The sequence below is a fragment of the Echinococcus granulosus genome (assembly GCF_000524195.1).
Source record: "Echinococcus granulosus chromosome Unknown EG_S00033, whole genome shotgun sequence".
NCBI lineage: Eukaryota > Metazoa > Platyhelminthes > Cestoda > Cyclophyllidea > Taeniidae > Echinococcus > Echinococcus granulosus.
In genome coordinates, this window is record NW_020170413.1 from 276,447 (window position 1) to 289,996 (window position 13,550).

Sequence of the window (13,550 nt, forward strand, 5' to 3'; positions counted from 1 at the left end):
GGCAAACGTTGGGGAATGGACTGTCCAATCAAAGACTTGGCTAATGAAATGCCTCCGTGACCCCAATTTTTCCTTTGTTAATATTTACTCAATTTAAGCGCAAATTTGCATTCTGAATTCTCCACCTTTTGAAAACAATACATGGCACACCTCCTTCCCTCCAACACTTTGTATCTTTTACATACGTATTTTAGTATGACACTTTGTAGCTGATTTCCTGATAATTTGTGGTAGAGATGTTCAAATGGTCATCTCGTCATTTTAGTGGGAACGCAAAATATCAAAACATCATCAAGGGAAAAATCACAACGTACGAAGGAATTAGAGTGAATTAAACTGTCTTTTATTGTGAGCTTGATTAGCGAAGGTCATCCGCTACCCATGATTCGATCTACGCGGGGGGTGGTATGTTTAGGCCGGGTTAATTCTACCCACGGCACCGATTTTGTGGCTACTGGTGTCTGGCTCCAGTAGTACACCTGTGGCACAGCGAACTTAGACCTACACCACATTTGCACTCATTCTTTTTAGGAGGCATTTGATCTCTCGAAACGTGAGAAGGTTCTCTTTTCCCAAATCTCGATCAGAATTCGCGCTTATTTTCCCTTTGAACCCCTTCTAAGTGCCAAAGGTGACCCAGTTTCAAATGTCCACCTCCTCCTCTATTTAGCAAAATCATAAGTCCTTGTACGTTTGCACATTTCTTCGATGCCGGGTGTTTTAATGCTGAGTTCAAGGAAAGGCGCACTAATACCTCTGAAGGCAAAATACGAGCATCAAAGGACAGGTTCCCTTTCGAATTCAAAGCTCATGCAGTGTTACTGATGCATTAACTGTAGTACCCATCGCATTACCTTAAATTTTTGGGGGAAAATTAGAATTGCTTTTTGTAGCATGACCTTACGCGTGTGAACCAACCTCGCCAATTGAATTTAATCAGGCCAAAGAGGTCAACTTAAACAGACCAATCAAAACGCGTAAAGGTCAGCACAAGCCAATCACATCTCTTTCGCATTTTATTCGGTCAAACAGCTTTCCAGATTCTTGGTTTCTTATCGTGGAAATCATTGATAGTATAAAGTTGGAAGACGAAAATCTAGTTCAAATTTTGGTTATGTACAATCAGATAAGTTTTCCAGCACTTGGAAAGCATTCGAAGAGATCATTGGCGTAGAGCACCGCTTCACTGCTGCGTCGACGGTAGACGAGGACAAAATTGGTGTCCCCACCATCCACTGTACTCCATTCGATTGAGGGTTGACGCTTTATGACCCCATTGCTCTTTCGGTGATGTTGTTGCTGGGGGAGAGGCGACTCGCTCTTCAATGAATCTGAGCTGGCAACACGCTTTCGACGTTGAAAGAACCGTCGAAGAGTGGACTTTTTCTGTGTGGTCGGTTGCGAGTTGGCGAGAAAGTCGATGCTACTGGAGGAGGAGAAGAAGGCGCCCATCTCGCAATTTACTGATTGGACACTTGGGTCCAGGCTTTGGGTCATGAAACGCTCCAGGTGAAGGGTGTCCGATAGTGAAATATCTGGGAGACAAAGCGAATGAGAAATATCCGATTGGACAAACGGACTATCAATTTTTAACTCTTGAAAGCCCTTCAGCTAGCAAATGCGAGATATTTGAGATGCCCATCAATTTTGAGATGTTTTCGAAGAGAATTGTACACCAACTTTGTGGACCCGAGGCCAAAGTGTAGAGTCTGCTGGGTTGGGAGTGTGAACAAATTCTCTCCAAATTCGAATTAATGCTCGACAAAGATTGTGACACGCCAATATTTGACACTTCTGAAAATGAAGGATCTGTCGCTTGAGTGTGGTTTAGCCGCCTTTGAATGATGCATATGTCATCACCGAAACCGAGTTATTTAAACGTTGTCTGGGTGACACTTTCGGCTACCAGGACCTCTCCAGATGCCAAATAACAATTTTTTTGAGACAATAACTTCCACACCATCGGAAGCGAGTCTGTGTGGTAGGAAAGCTTAATTAGCCTCCACCAGTTCCAGCTAACATTTTGTGGCTTGAAGGTTTAGAAGGTGGTAGACGAACTACAGCAATAAGCGACTATTTTACACAACGTCAAGCAGAACGAACTACCAGCCTCGAAGAAGGAGGTAGTAGTGTAGAACTCACCTCCACTGAGTGAGTGATAGAAGAGAGCGTACTCCTTTGAATCAAATATTTGTAACTTCAGAGCCAGCATATTACCTGCAATGAGGCAAAATGGCAAATATTAGATTAGGAACTGCACAATTTTTAAAAAAATACCACTTTTACTAGATTAATCAACGCCTATATCCATAAAAGGCTACGCAGTTGTACTTCAGCCGGCTGGAACAGCCTCCGAACCAAGACAGAAATCCCATTTAATTGTTTGATAAGTCCCGGTTTTGGTAACGGGTCTGGGCCTCCTGATCATGCCAGTAGCCTTCCCCCGCCTTCCTGCATGTCGACAATACATATTCTACCTTCGTATTGTCTTCTTACATTTCAGGGAAGTCTTGGGGCACTGCATTGGTGGCAGCGGAAAGGAAATCCGATTTCTCCTGCTAGGTGATAAACCTTGATGAGGAGGAAGAAGTGCGTAAACTACGGTTGGGAGATTAGGTGACTGCATCCAAGAGAAGGGCTGAAAATGACGTCTACCATCGGTAACCGCCTTAGTTCTATGCTCTGCAGGAGTGGGAGTCACTACTAAAGTGAAGCATCTAAAAAGTTTTTACGGAACTGCCTACCATAGCCCGCATGAAGACATCGACTACGTAATGCCTGGTCCAGATGGGTGAGACTGGGCAGTACTGAAGTGAGAACAATGTGGAAAGGAAGGGAATACACAAAATTCTACACCCGCCCTCTCCACCGAATTACGCGAAATCTTGTTCTTCGTTATTTGACTCCACTTTTAGGCTGACGATGGACATGAGTGCCGACTACTACGTCTCCGCTTCCCTCCTCGCCCCATACAATTCCCTTACAGGACAAAATACCAAATCCAGCAGAATTGTGAAGAGGAATCAGTGACACTGCGATCAACTATCAACTGGACTAACGCAGCTGACTCGTGGGAGTCTTTCTTACAGGACCAATTACGTTATGGTGGCTGACGCGAGAGTTTCACCAAGGAAAGCACTGAGGATGACGCTCAAAAGGGGATAGGGGATAGGTAATGCTTTAAATGTTTATTTGACCCTCAGTTCTGGTAACGGGATCACTTGGGGTCCTCACCCTTGCACCTTCTCAGGATAGCCGGACGTCCGGCCCATTCCAGTAGCCTTCTGTATGGCGGCAGAACATATTCTGACCCATTATTTTTTTCTCTCGTCACCAGAACAGAGTCGGCGCACTGCGAATAATCTGACAGTGGTAAGGTCTATTTGATTGTTTGTTTAATTGTGTATTTAAGCATGTTGCACTTCTGCTTTGTAGGATAGCCCTTAGACCAGTCTAGCAGCCACCCAGTCCTACTGGACGCTAGTGATATGCGCTCTTCCACAACACTTTGGCTCTAACGACCTCAGGATAGCCTCAGAACTTCAGGATTCGCTATTACTCTGAGTAAGTTTGTGGTTAAAACATGCTCAGTACAAATAAGGACTCAATTAATGAAGTTATGTTGTCCCTTCTTTGGCATTCGCATGACTTACACAGCTCCCTGACCGTCAGACTCTGTCGAAGAGGAATTTCAAATGGCACCAGGAGCCTTTCGGACTCATTGGCTGCGAGAACAAGAATAGAGGAGACAGTAGGGGAAGAGGGGGCAGAGGTCTTCTCAAAGCTTTGTACACACCCCACTTTCCTCACCCTCCTCCCCTGCCAGGGAGGTGAGGTTAAACTGAGGGTCATCGAGTGGTCATTTCTGCGATTCAGCGCTTCCTGAATGTTGTCGGTGTAGGAGCGACGCAGTTTGTTTAGGCCTGGGCGCCAAGTTGTCGCCTAAGTAGACAAAGCAACTGTGAGTGTAATGTTGACCTTCCATGATTTATTCTCCAGGCGATCTTTCCACTCCCCTATGGCTTACAGTGCCTTATGGGGTTACTCAAGTGCTGCAATGACACAGTGGAGTGGAACATGCTTACATCTAATTATTTGAAAGAACTGAGCTAATTTAGCTCATACTTCAAAAGAGGCTTAAATTTTAACGCATCTGTGAATCGCTGCACTAGAAGGCATAAAGGAAAGGCGCATGTTAAGGATGGGATAATCTATAGAATCTTGTAAAAGAAGTGTTGAGAAACGCATGTTGTTCAGTTGGAAATCGGTTAAGGGGACGAGTTAAATAATGAGGTTCTAAAGTGCCTGTAGGTTCGGTAGAGCTCCCTACATTGTTTGTGAAAATCTATATAATGGGTCATAAGTAATTGACGTGCCCTAGCCCATCGCTATAGTAAAATCTCTCAAGGACCCCACTGATGGACGAGCGGTTGGACATCATGTTTGACTGCATATTTCATTCACCGAGCTTCTCAGTCTATACAGGTTGCGCCCTAACTGGGTCAGCGCTGCCCTCCTGTCATGCCTGTACCCCATTAGTCCGTCGAAGCTGCGACGATTCTTTATAAGATTTACCAACAAAATGAACAAAATACCCGCTAATGAGTTTCGTCGAATCCCCTGAATAGTAATACCGCCCATAAAACAGCGAGTAATAAGATTGAAGTTCTCTAGAATTTTCGACTTCAAAAGGACACCAAATTTGCCTCAATTTCCGCGGCCTGGTGATTTCGCCGACGGAGAAGACGAACCACCCCAGCAGGAGAGGCATAGTGTCGAAAATTCTCCACGTAGCGAAGGAGGCAAACAAGATCGGTGAGACGTTTACAGCCCTCAGCACTGGAGGCCAGACGGGCTGATGAGATGATGGCCTCCAGGTAGAGGCGTTGAACTTCAATACGACTGATACCAGTACTTGCATTACTGTTGTCCTTTACATCCAAGGTTCTTGAAGGCTTCAGGAGATCGACCATAGCAAGGACGGTGGCGTAAAGCATGAGTCGCTCTAAAATCATTTCAAAGAATGATTATTGAAACCGGAGGTGGTATATTACAGCATGTTTGTGCCGCCAAAGTCGTAATTCACGATCCATTACAATAGAATTTGCAGATATATCGCTAATTCGTGAAATATTATTTATCAAGAGAAATATTGGAACATTCTTAATTTTTAAGTATTTTTAGGAAAATTGTGCATTTTTAAACTTCGAAAACTAGTTGATACATAAGCAGTAAGTTGGCACGAGGCATTTCTAAAGATTCTCCATTTCCAGTAACACCTTCCGGTTCTGTAAATACTTTTATACAAGGCATTTTAAATTACTTTATTCGCCCAAACAATACCGACTGTATTCCGTTTGATCTTTTAAAACTGGACAAAAACGAGCAAATTCTACTTTGCGAAGGTTTTCTCTGTTCCATAGACCTCAAAAAGACTTAGATCTGTCCACCTTTGCTTCTGTTGAATTCTAGGGGAGGATGATAAGTATCACTCTTAAATCAGGAGAATGTGGCAGTATCTATTTTCTTCCTCTTATCCAAAGGTAAGTTGTGATAGAGGAGGTAGGAGATCATGTGCTATTCTTCAAGGATTAAACTTTCTTCAGAATTATCTATTAATCTTACCTATTTCACAAAAATGTTTTCTTGCACCCACCCCGTATTATGTCAAGTCGATACAGTTTAAGCCCCGCAGTCCGTCACACAGCCAAAAAAATATGCTGAGAGTGAAGCGCTGCAAGCCTTTAAAGTGTACATTGAGTGATAGGCGTAATGTTTTGAAATACACAAGGAGGAAACCAGTGAAAATACCACGTCTTACTAACGGTTCAGCGAGCAAATAATCCTCGACGTCATGAAAACAGTGAAAGTCAAAATCTAGATGCTATTGGGAGCTTATTTCCATCTGCTGATTACGTCTATTTGATGTAGATATGAACAAATCAATTAATCACCCGATCAAATTAGGTACTGAAAGTTCCAAATCATTGACCTATCAGTCCAGACTCAGTAAAATATTATCCCTCATAATGGGGCGTAGAGAGTCTTCCTAACTTCAATGTTACACTTATAAGGTGGACGAGTTCAGAGCACATTCACCAGTTTTAGCCTACAATTCACGACGCGACAGTTCAAAATAAGAGGAAATTTGCTGAAAACACCAGGAAGGGAACCATATCAACGGGGTGATGCATTTCATTTATCTTTTTTAATGCATGCCTCATAAACATTTGCCATGACTTGCAACAAGACACATCAGGCAATACCGAAAAATGCGTCATTACATCTTTTCAGCTAAAGTAAAAAAAATAATCGCCCACATTCCAAACAAAGGCTTTGATTTAAACAAAGGTAAGTAACAACGCCCACAACTTTCGTTCATTTTAGCTCTTAGATCTCACATGCTCACAGTTTACCGAGAAATTTCCTCAAGCATTAAGTGGCGGTAGAAAGGTCTGCTGCTCTTCTTATTCACAGCACCAGTCGCCAGGCTTTTCTGCATAGTTCCAGTGAAATTCACGTCTTACAGCCTCTTTGGCAGTACTTTAGGCCCCTTTTTGGTTGCGATTTATAAATCTACCCAACTTTTTCAGATTACATGAGGGGAATATAGGCTACCTGGTAGGATCATGTCAGAGAGTCAGAGCTATCTTGTCGATATAAACTTTGGATTAGGAGCATTTAATAAGCGAAGTGAGATTTTTACGAATAAATTTGCCCCAGATCAGTGAAGTAATAATTCACTTGTTAGTAGTCATTGAAAAAAAGGAAATTAGAAAACCAACCTATATCACACGAATCCTTGCTCTGACCAGGAATTGAATTTTTTGGAACTGGTACCTAAAGGAGACATGAAAGTACTTAGGAAAATCTCACTTTTTAACAACGATAGAATTCCATATCTGGGAATAAAGAGCAAAAAATTCTAAAAAAAATTTAATTTCAATGCATTTACCCGTTTAAGCCTAGCAACCTAAAATTCAAGCGGAGAATGCCTGCCGATCTCGTTATTTTGACAGCCATTACCGTGTTTAAAAAAGGAATACACAGAATACTACTCGTCGTCATCTCATCAAATATATCAAGATGGTTTCACTAGTCCAGTTCGTCAGGAAGCTATCTATAGAGCTTGCAACGTACCAACTTATCAGATACTGCTTGCTGTAGTTGTGTGGTTATACTGCTTTAAAATTACAATAAGTGGGAGCGCTTTTAGAAAATGCTACTTTTCAGGACTTAAGATGGGGCCCTAAAATATCCAAACACCCCTGCAGATACAAAATTTATAGTTTAGTGTTCTAAAAAACCTAAGAAAAACGTGTAAGACAGTTTATTCTTTCTTAGAAATGCAAGGCAACCAAATATATTGGTGGGAAACCTTATGCGATATTTTAAAGCCGAGCCAGTTAGTACACTTTTCTTTACAAAACTTTACCTCTCAAGAGGAAACACGCATCCACTCCCAGCCATCGTAAGCTTTAATCCAACCTGTCAGCTTTGTTTCACATGCAATTATCTTATACAAGAGAAGATGTTATAAAGTGGGAGAGATATGAACTGAGGGAGGAGAGGGGATGAGACATCACCCGTATCACATCTCTTGGGTTCAAGAAACGCTACGATGGTTTGGAATAAGAGGTATATAGTCCAGACCACGATGCCGAATACCGCATCGATGGACTGCATACATAAAAACATTTTATGAACTTCTTCTTCTAGAGACCAATGCAGAAAACCAAACGAACATTTCTATTCACAAAATGCAATGTTTCAATCACCCATTTTCCAAGTTCAACCAATAAATAATGAACCACAAATAAATTTGTGACTGTAATTAGTATACTAAATGACATTTTAACCAAAGAACAAAACTTTTAAAAAGAATGAATAGAAGGAGTAGGAAATCGGAGTAATACCTGCAAATCAATGGTGTGAAAAATGCGAATAAGACAATCCAACTTGGCACCAGGTTGAAAGGCATCCTGCATTTGATAGAATATTCTTCTCACTGGCTGGAATAACGTCCTTTCCAATAGTTGCCTATCCTCCTACAAGACGAATGACACATGCTGTTTGTAAGTAGAAAAAATTTGTCTACAAACACATTTCACTACTAGAGTAACTCACTTGACTCAGATTGGGGAGTTCTTGATACGCCTTCTTCACCAAATTTGTGAATTCCTCCGCAGTCTGCGGTGAAACAGTTCTGCGTTAGGAAGCAAAAAGATAATTACCTTAGTTTGCAAGAAATTGTGAGGAATGAGGTAATGGATTCCGTACAAATGAAATCAATCCATTTTGGACATAAGTATCCCAGCGAAAATTTGTTATGCGTTTGGAAGTAAGAAATCCCCCACATAGGAATTGTGGCATTTTATCCGTTCCAGCCTCCATCAATCTAACTTGGAGTCACAGTCACCTATCATTGATGATTATCCAAAGGCACTTTGGTATGAACTGCGACTTCTATATGCGCCAGTGCCCTGGGTCCTATCGACCATCCAACCCGATAATCGATTGGTCCCAGAGTACGAGGCTCTATTGGTTAGCGCAGATGAGTCAGCAACGAGAAGCACGTCGAGCGTGCGTGCGCCCGGCTAGGCAGATAAGGGGGCTCCCCTCGTTTGGACCGTCGGTTCAGTCGTGCATGATTATGGCAACTAGTTGGCCTTGGACTTAGGGTGATTATTAGCGCATTTAAAGTGAGGCTAATGCGATCTCAGCCAATCAGGAAGGAGTATGCGAGAGGGAAGTTTCAAAGATGCTCGTGAATATATCTACGAAAACGAAATCCCCTAGAAAGTTGAGCAGGAACGTTTTTCTGCCATTGCAGGCATCTTCAGTACGTTAACTAATGTTCTTTTGTCCTCCTTACCTTCTAAACGGCTTATAACAATGATAATTACGGACCCATATTTATCCCTTTTCTATAAAAATGTTATTTGAATTATATGTCTTAATTCATGCATTTGATCACTCGACAAGCCTCCTGACTTTGACATCGCTCCACCGTAATTCAAAAACGCCAAAACGATTTTGCACTTTTGTTCATAAGAATCATTTTTATCATGAAAAGTAAAAAAGACTAGTCGAGTAAAACGCACCCACATCCATGATACTGCAAGTCCTCGATTAATCGCCTATGCAGTGGACGCAAAACTGTTAATTGGACTAGAGTTTCTAGTTCCTGGGCCACATCAAAGTACTGGAGTCCACGAAGATCCCTTTCCTCGGCTTCCACCGCCTGCCGTAGTTCAGTGGTATGAACTTTTTGCAGGAAATTTGAGACGCCGTTTATGAACTGACAGATCTGTGGTGGAAACGACTTTATTTTAACATATTTTCTGGTGTTTTATTTATTCTAAGGAATGGCATTTAAAACTATTCGAGCACTAGCCTTCTGGACCAGGCAGTAGGAACAAAGACAACCTGAAATAATGCATGAGTGCACTGAATGACAAGTGAAAATTCCGCATTGAAACGAATCTCATCTATTCAGTATTTAAGTAGGTCTTTACCTGTAGGATAAGAGACGATTTTTTAAATAAAAAGTCGACGTTATTTTAACAGACAATCCCGACTTTTCTCGAGGTAAAAACCTTGTTTCCCAGCGGCTAAGATGGTCCCTGTGTATGAAGTTACTAAATACGCAAATTATGATTTGCTTACCCGCTAGTCTCGCCTAATCCCTAAGTAATTTTTAGTCCACTATTTTCGAATTGATAGTGAAATAAGTGTCAAGCCTACAGACTTGTTTGGAGAGAAATATTTCTTCTTCATTTGCCGAAACCTGATGACATCAAATAAAGTAACTTTTCATTTGATCCTTACTTCGATCTTTGGTCTTTACTAAAATGTTTTAGGTTGTATGACATGATCGAAATGACAGCAAAATGTAGGCGATATGTGCATGTCAATCCAAATGTCATATTTGCGAAGTAAAGCAACAAGTTTGCAGATTTTTTAATTCACATTTGTTGACATACGTTTTGCAGTGTTTTCTGTGGTGTCTGTCCCAATTGTTTGATGGTGCACTCAATGAACGCTGACATGTGTTTGTAGAACGGGGAAGTTTTATCGTTCATAAGACTAAATCAAAAAAAGCAAATATCAGCGGAATATTTTTAAAAACTCTTGAATACATATAGTGCTAGCGTCATAGGTGTTTGACGTCACACTTTCTCTGCCTAAATCACAAATGCGGCATGTGTTGCCCGTCGGTTTGTGATGACCGTTGATTGCACTAGATAGTGTCTCAGACTGTGATTAGGACAAGTGTTCTTTATATAAGGAGAGTTTCCCTTTAATGGTTCTTTAGGAATTGTTGAAGTTGTCAAAAAATTAGTAACACTCGGATGTATGTCAAAACACTGAAACATCTAAGCGGCTTTGGCCCATTTTTCCCTGGTAGCTGTGATCTTGTTGAAAGATTCCGAATTCCAAGAAGTAACTTTGACTTACCCAGAAACAAATTGTTCCAGATGCCTGCCCGGTTCGCCAACACTGGATGGTGATCTACTACTCCGATTGGCGGGAATCGGACGTTCTGTGGAGGTGAAGGACATACTGGTGGGGGAATGGACTTCAAAGCTCTTTTCTTCTGCTTCTGATGGAGTTAAGTTACTCTTTATACCCTCGTAAAAGTGGGCCTCATGAGAGAGGGGTGTTGCTTTTTTTTTGGAGGGATGAGCCGGAACTGGGGGACTTCGAATTTTAGTGCTGCTCGATGTGGAGGCGTTAGGAGATGGCCTCACCTCAGCATCTGTAAATGGTACGGGTGCGAGTCGGTAAGATGAAATGGTATCACTCGTGTAATCAAAATGCATCGAGAGAGATTGTAGGTATGCAGCACTATTTAACTAGTCGGGAAAATAGACAATTCTCTACCGCCTTATTTTATGGCTACAATGTATGAAGAAGATTCAAAATTTGGATCTTTAAGCCCAAGTCTGCAAGAAGACTGTAGGTTTATTTTGGCCGGAAAATCACAACTGATTTTTTGGAACGTCAAGTTACTAAAGATAGTTCAAAATTATAGAGGTAAGGTCCTTTATTATCAGGAATATGGTCCATCAACTTTTGTGGAAGACGAGCTCTCCAACCCCAACTTCTAAGGATGTCAATGCCTCAAGTTCATCGAGAAGCTTCAAGACCTGGTTAAATTTTATTCACAAAATTGACGAGGTGGAATCTCGTCCACCATCATCAACAGACATAAGAGCGCTCCAACTCAACTTTTTCGATCGTCGAATATCTAAAAAAGATTTGATCTTCCCATATCCCTTGGTGCCATTATTGCCCTTCTTCCTGATCATTCTAAGGTAGAATTTATTCCAGGCGACTTTTTTGAATTCTTAATGTTATTTTAATGTGGACCTTAAAGGTGCAAGCTTGTAGTCTATTGAGTGGTGCATTGGTGTTGCCTCCTTCGCAAATCCTGTAAAGAGCAGCTCATTTCTATCAAAAAGGGGACTTGTCAAGCCCCGCATTCGGGCGATGTAGAAACGCATATGCCGGTCTGATGAGCGGAAGGTGGACTTACAGACATATTGCTTCACCGGTTCCTTTTGGGGCAATTCAATACTGCCTGCTGCAGAGATCTGCTGCAAATTTGGTGAAGGCACCTCCGTTGTTGGGAGTCGTTCTAGGGCCTTCTCGTGGGCTCCTAACTCGTCACCGATGGTGGCATATGTCTAGAGGTAGGGAAACGGTGATATCAGGGAGTGGGGGGTTGAAATTTCCATCTCACTCAGTAGTAAAACAGAATTGTGAGCTCTCTGATGAAGGGCAGTGCCATTTTTTAGTTCTAAAGTGAGCTCTGTGACCTACTTACGGGTGGAAATTTGTGAAACGTGATCTTGCATTCATCTTGTGTGATTGGGATCCTCGTCCAAGTGATTTATTAGAACTGGGTGCTTAACAGAAAGGTTCTCTAGCAAACGTTTCATTTGTACGGAGAAGAGGAATCTCGTACACAATCGTCAGACCCTCAGTAGGTGCCCAATTTCATCTGGAATCTAGCTTACACACAAACAGAGAGAAAAAGAGAGAAGGCGCGGAAATCCGCGAATGCCTTAAAAGAGCAGGTTCGGCAGTGGGTCCGAATAAGGGATCAATGGTTTATGGAGCATAGAGTGACGAGCAATCATTTGACAAATTCCTACAACCTACCACAAGCTATTGTAAAGGTATAACTGTTGAGACTGTGGTGTGGAAACCCCCGCAACCGAAATCGTCACCAAGGAACTACGGCCGCTCGTCTTTGAATCAATTATACCATTCAAATGGCTGAGCATTTGTGGACGATCACACCCGACGTCATGCGCACATTTTACAGGGGACTGTAATGTCACTTAACGATGTCTGGACTGGCACAGGCGTCAAATGTGGGCCGGATGTTAGTGTATGGAGCAAAGAACTAAAAACTCTTTCATTTTCCTAACCTTCTCCTCCTTTTCCCTCTCTCCAGGCACTAGCAATGGCCTCGAACCTTCAATAGCCTCCTCAGAAGGGACGCTGCACATCCTCTCTGAGACATCCTCACTATCGCATCCATTCTGCTGCAGGGTTTTCGTTATTGGAAGAGGAGGAGGTGAGTGACCCATCTCGGAAAGATGCCGTTGTAAAGTTGCCCACTTCAATGGAGCCGGAGGCGGTGGTGAGGACGAGGAGGAGGGATGATGTGTTTGTGGAGGGGGTAGATCCCAGGGATAGCTGAAAATGGTACTGGCGCGACTGCTGCTGGTAGTGATGGTGGTCGTGTCGGAGGCAGTCTCAGGTGGAAGGTTATCCAAGGCGGGGAGAGGTTTCTTTGGTGCAGCGATAAGACTCACACGAACAGGGCTGTGATCTGTGGAGAGGTGAAGTCGCAGGATGCTACTGAGTAGATTAAAGTAGATTGGGGGTTTCAAGAAAAAGCAATGTCGTGATCATTGTCATGATATCATAATCTAACGTTGTAGCTACCGAATTACGCATTAAAGAGATCATGAGGCATGTGACCCCAAGAATGCCTTTATTATGGACGCTGAAAAACCTCTAGCCTAGGTGACATAAGCAAGGCTTCACATTACCGGTGTGAGATTCTGCCACCTAGTCTTCATTTTGCCTGTCTTGATAATTCTTTTGCATTGACTGTGGCATAAAAACTCAATATGATACTTTAGGGACATATAGATCTTTGTTATCAAGAGTGGAGGATCTTTTTAAACGCGATACTTTATCATCACTTTGTCATCAAGAAGATTGAATTGTCAAGCCATTCCCGCGTGATGCCTTCCGGTACTACATCTCCACCAAAAGTTCTACAACAAAGGTGACGAAAATTGGTTTTTAGAATATCATCAACTCCGGTTTGCAATGTAGTCAAGCTCAAAACGCACCAGTTGGGGCCGTTAAATAATATGGCGACGGGTTCAAAATGAGCCTCAAGTGGTACAGATCACAGGTAAGAATGGCAATAAGCTGGGCCACCTGTCTGCCTCTTCATACTCTATACGACATGCATATAAACAATGCTATGCATTATGCAAGTGGCACCACGTCACCTG

The 13,550-nt window shown here is 42.3% G+C and overlaps 1 protein-coding gene across 1 annotated transcript in view; it reads right to left on the reverse strand. All coding sequences in view use genetic code 11, as the record gives it.

Moving 5' to 3' along the window:
- Window positions 1-1,122: 1,122 nt before the first annotated feature.
- Window positions 1,123-13,550, reverse strand: part of EGR_04923 (Protein sprint) — a gene marked incomplete at both ends in the record, with an annotated part of 16,841 nt that continues 4,413 nt past the window's right edge. The window contains 12 exons of the mRNA XM_024494172.1: window positions 1,123-1,535; window positions 2,143-2,217; window positions 3,654-3,942; window positions 4,698-5,005; window positions 6,786-6,840; window positions 7,917-8,048; window positions 8,128-8,206; window positions 9,105-9,310; window positions 9,987-10,089; window positions 10,462-10,762; window positions 11,543-11,693; window positions 12,444-12,876. Coding sequence (XP_024351409.1) covers window positions 1,123-1,535; window positions 2,143-2,217; window positions 3,654-3,942; window positions 4,698-5,005; window positions 6,786-6,840; window positions 7,917-8,048; window positions 8,128-8,206; window positions 9,105-9,310; window positions 9,987-10,089; window positions 10,462-10,762; window positions 11,543-11,693; window positions 12,444-12,876 — 2,545 coding nt within the window. The remainder of the gene's footprint in view (window positions 1,536-2,142; window positions 2,218-3,653; window positions 3,943-4,697; window positions 5,006-6,785; window positions 6,841-7,916; window positions 8,049-8,127; window positions 8,207-9,104; window positions 9,311-9,986; window positions 10,090-10,461; window positions 10,763-11,542; window positions 11,694-12,443; window positions 12,877-13,550) is intronic.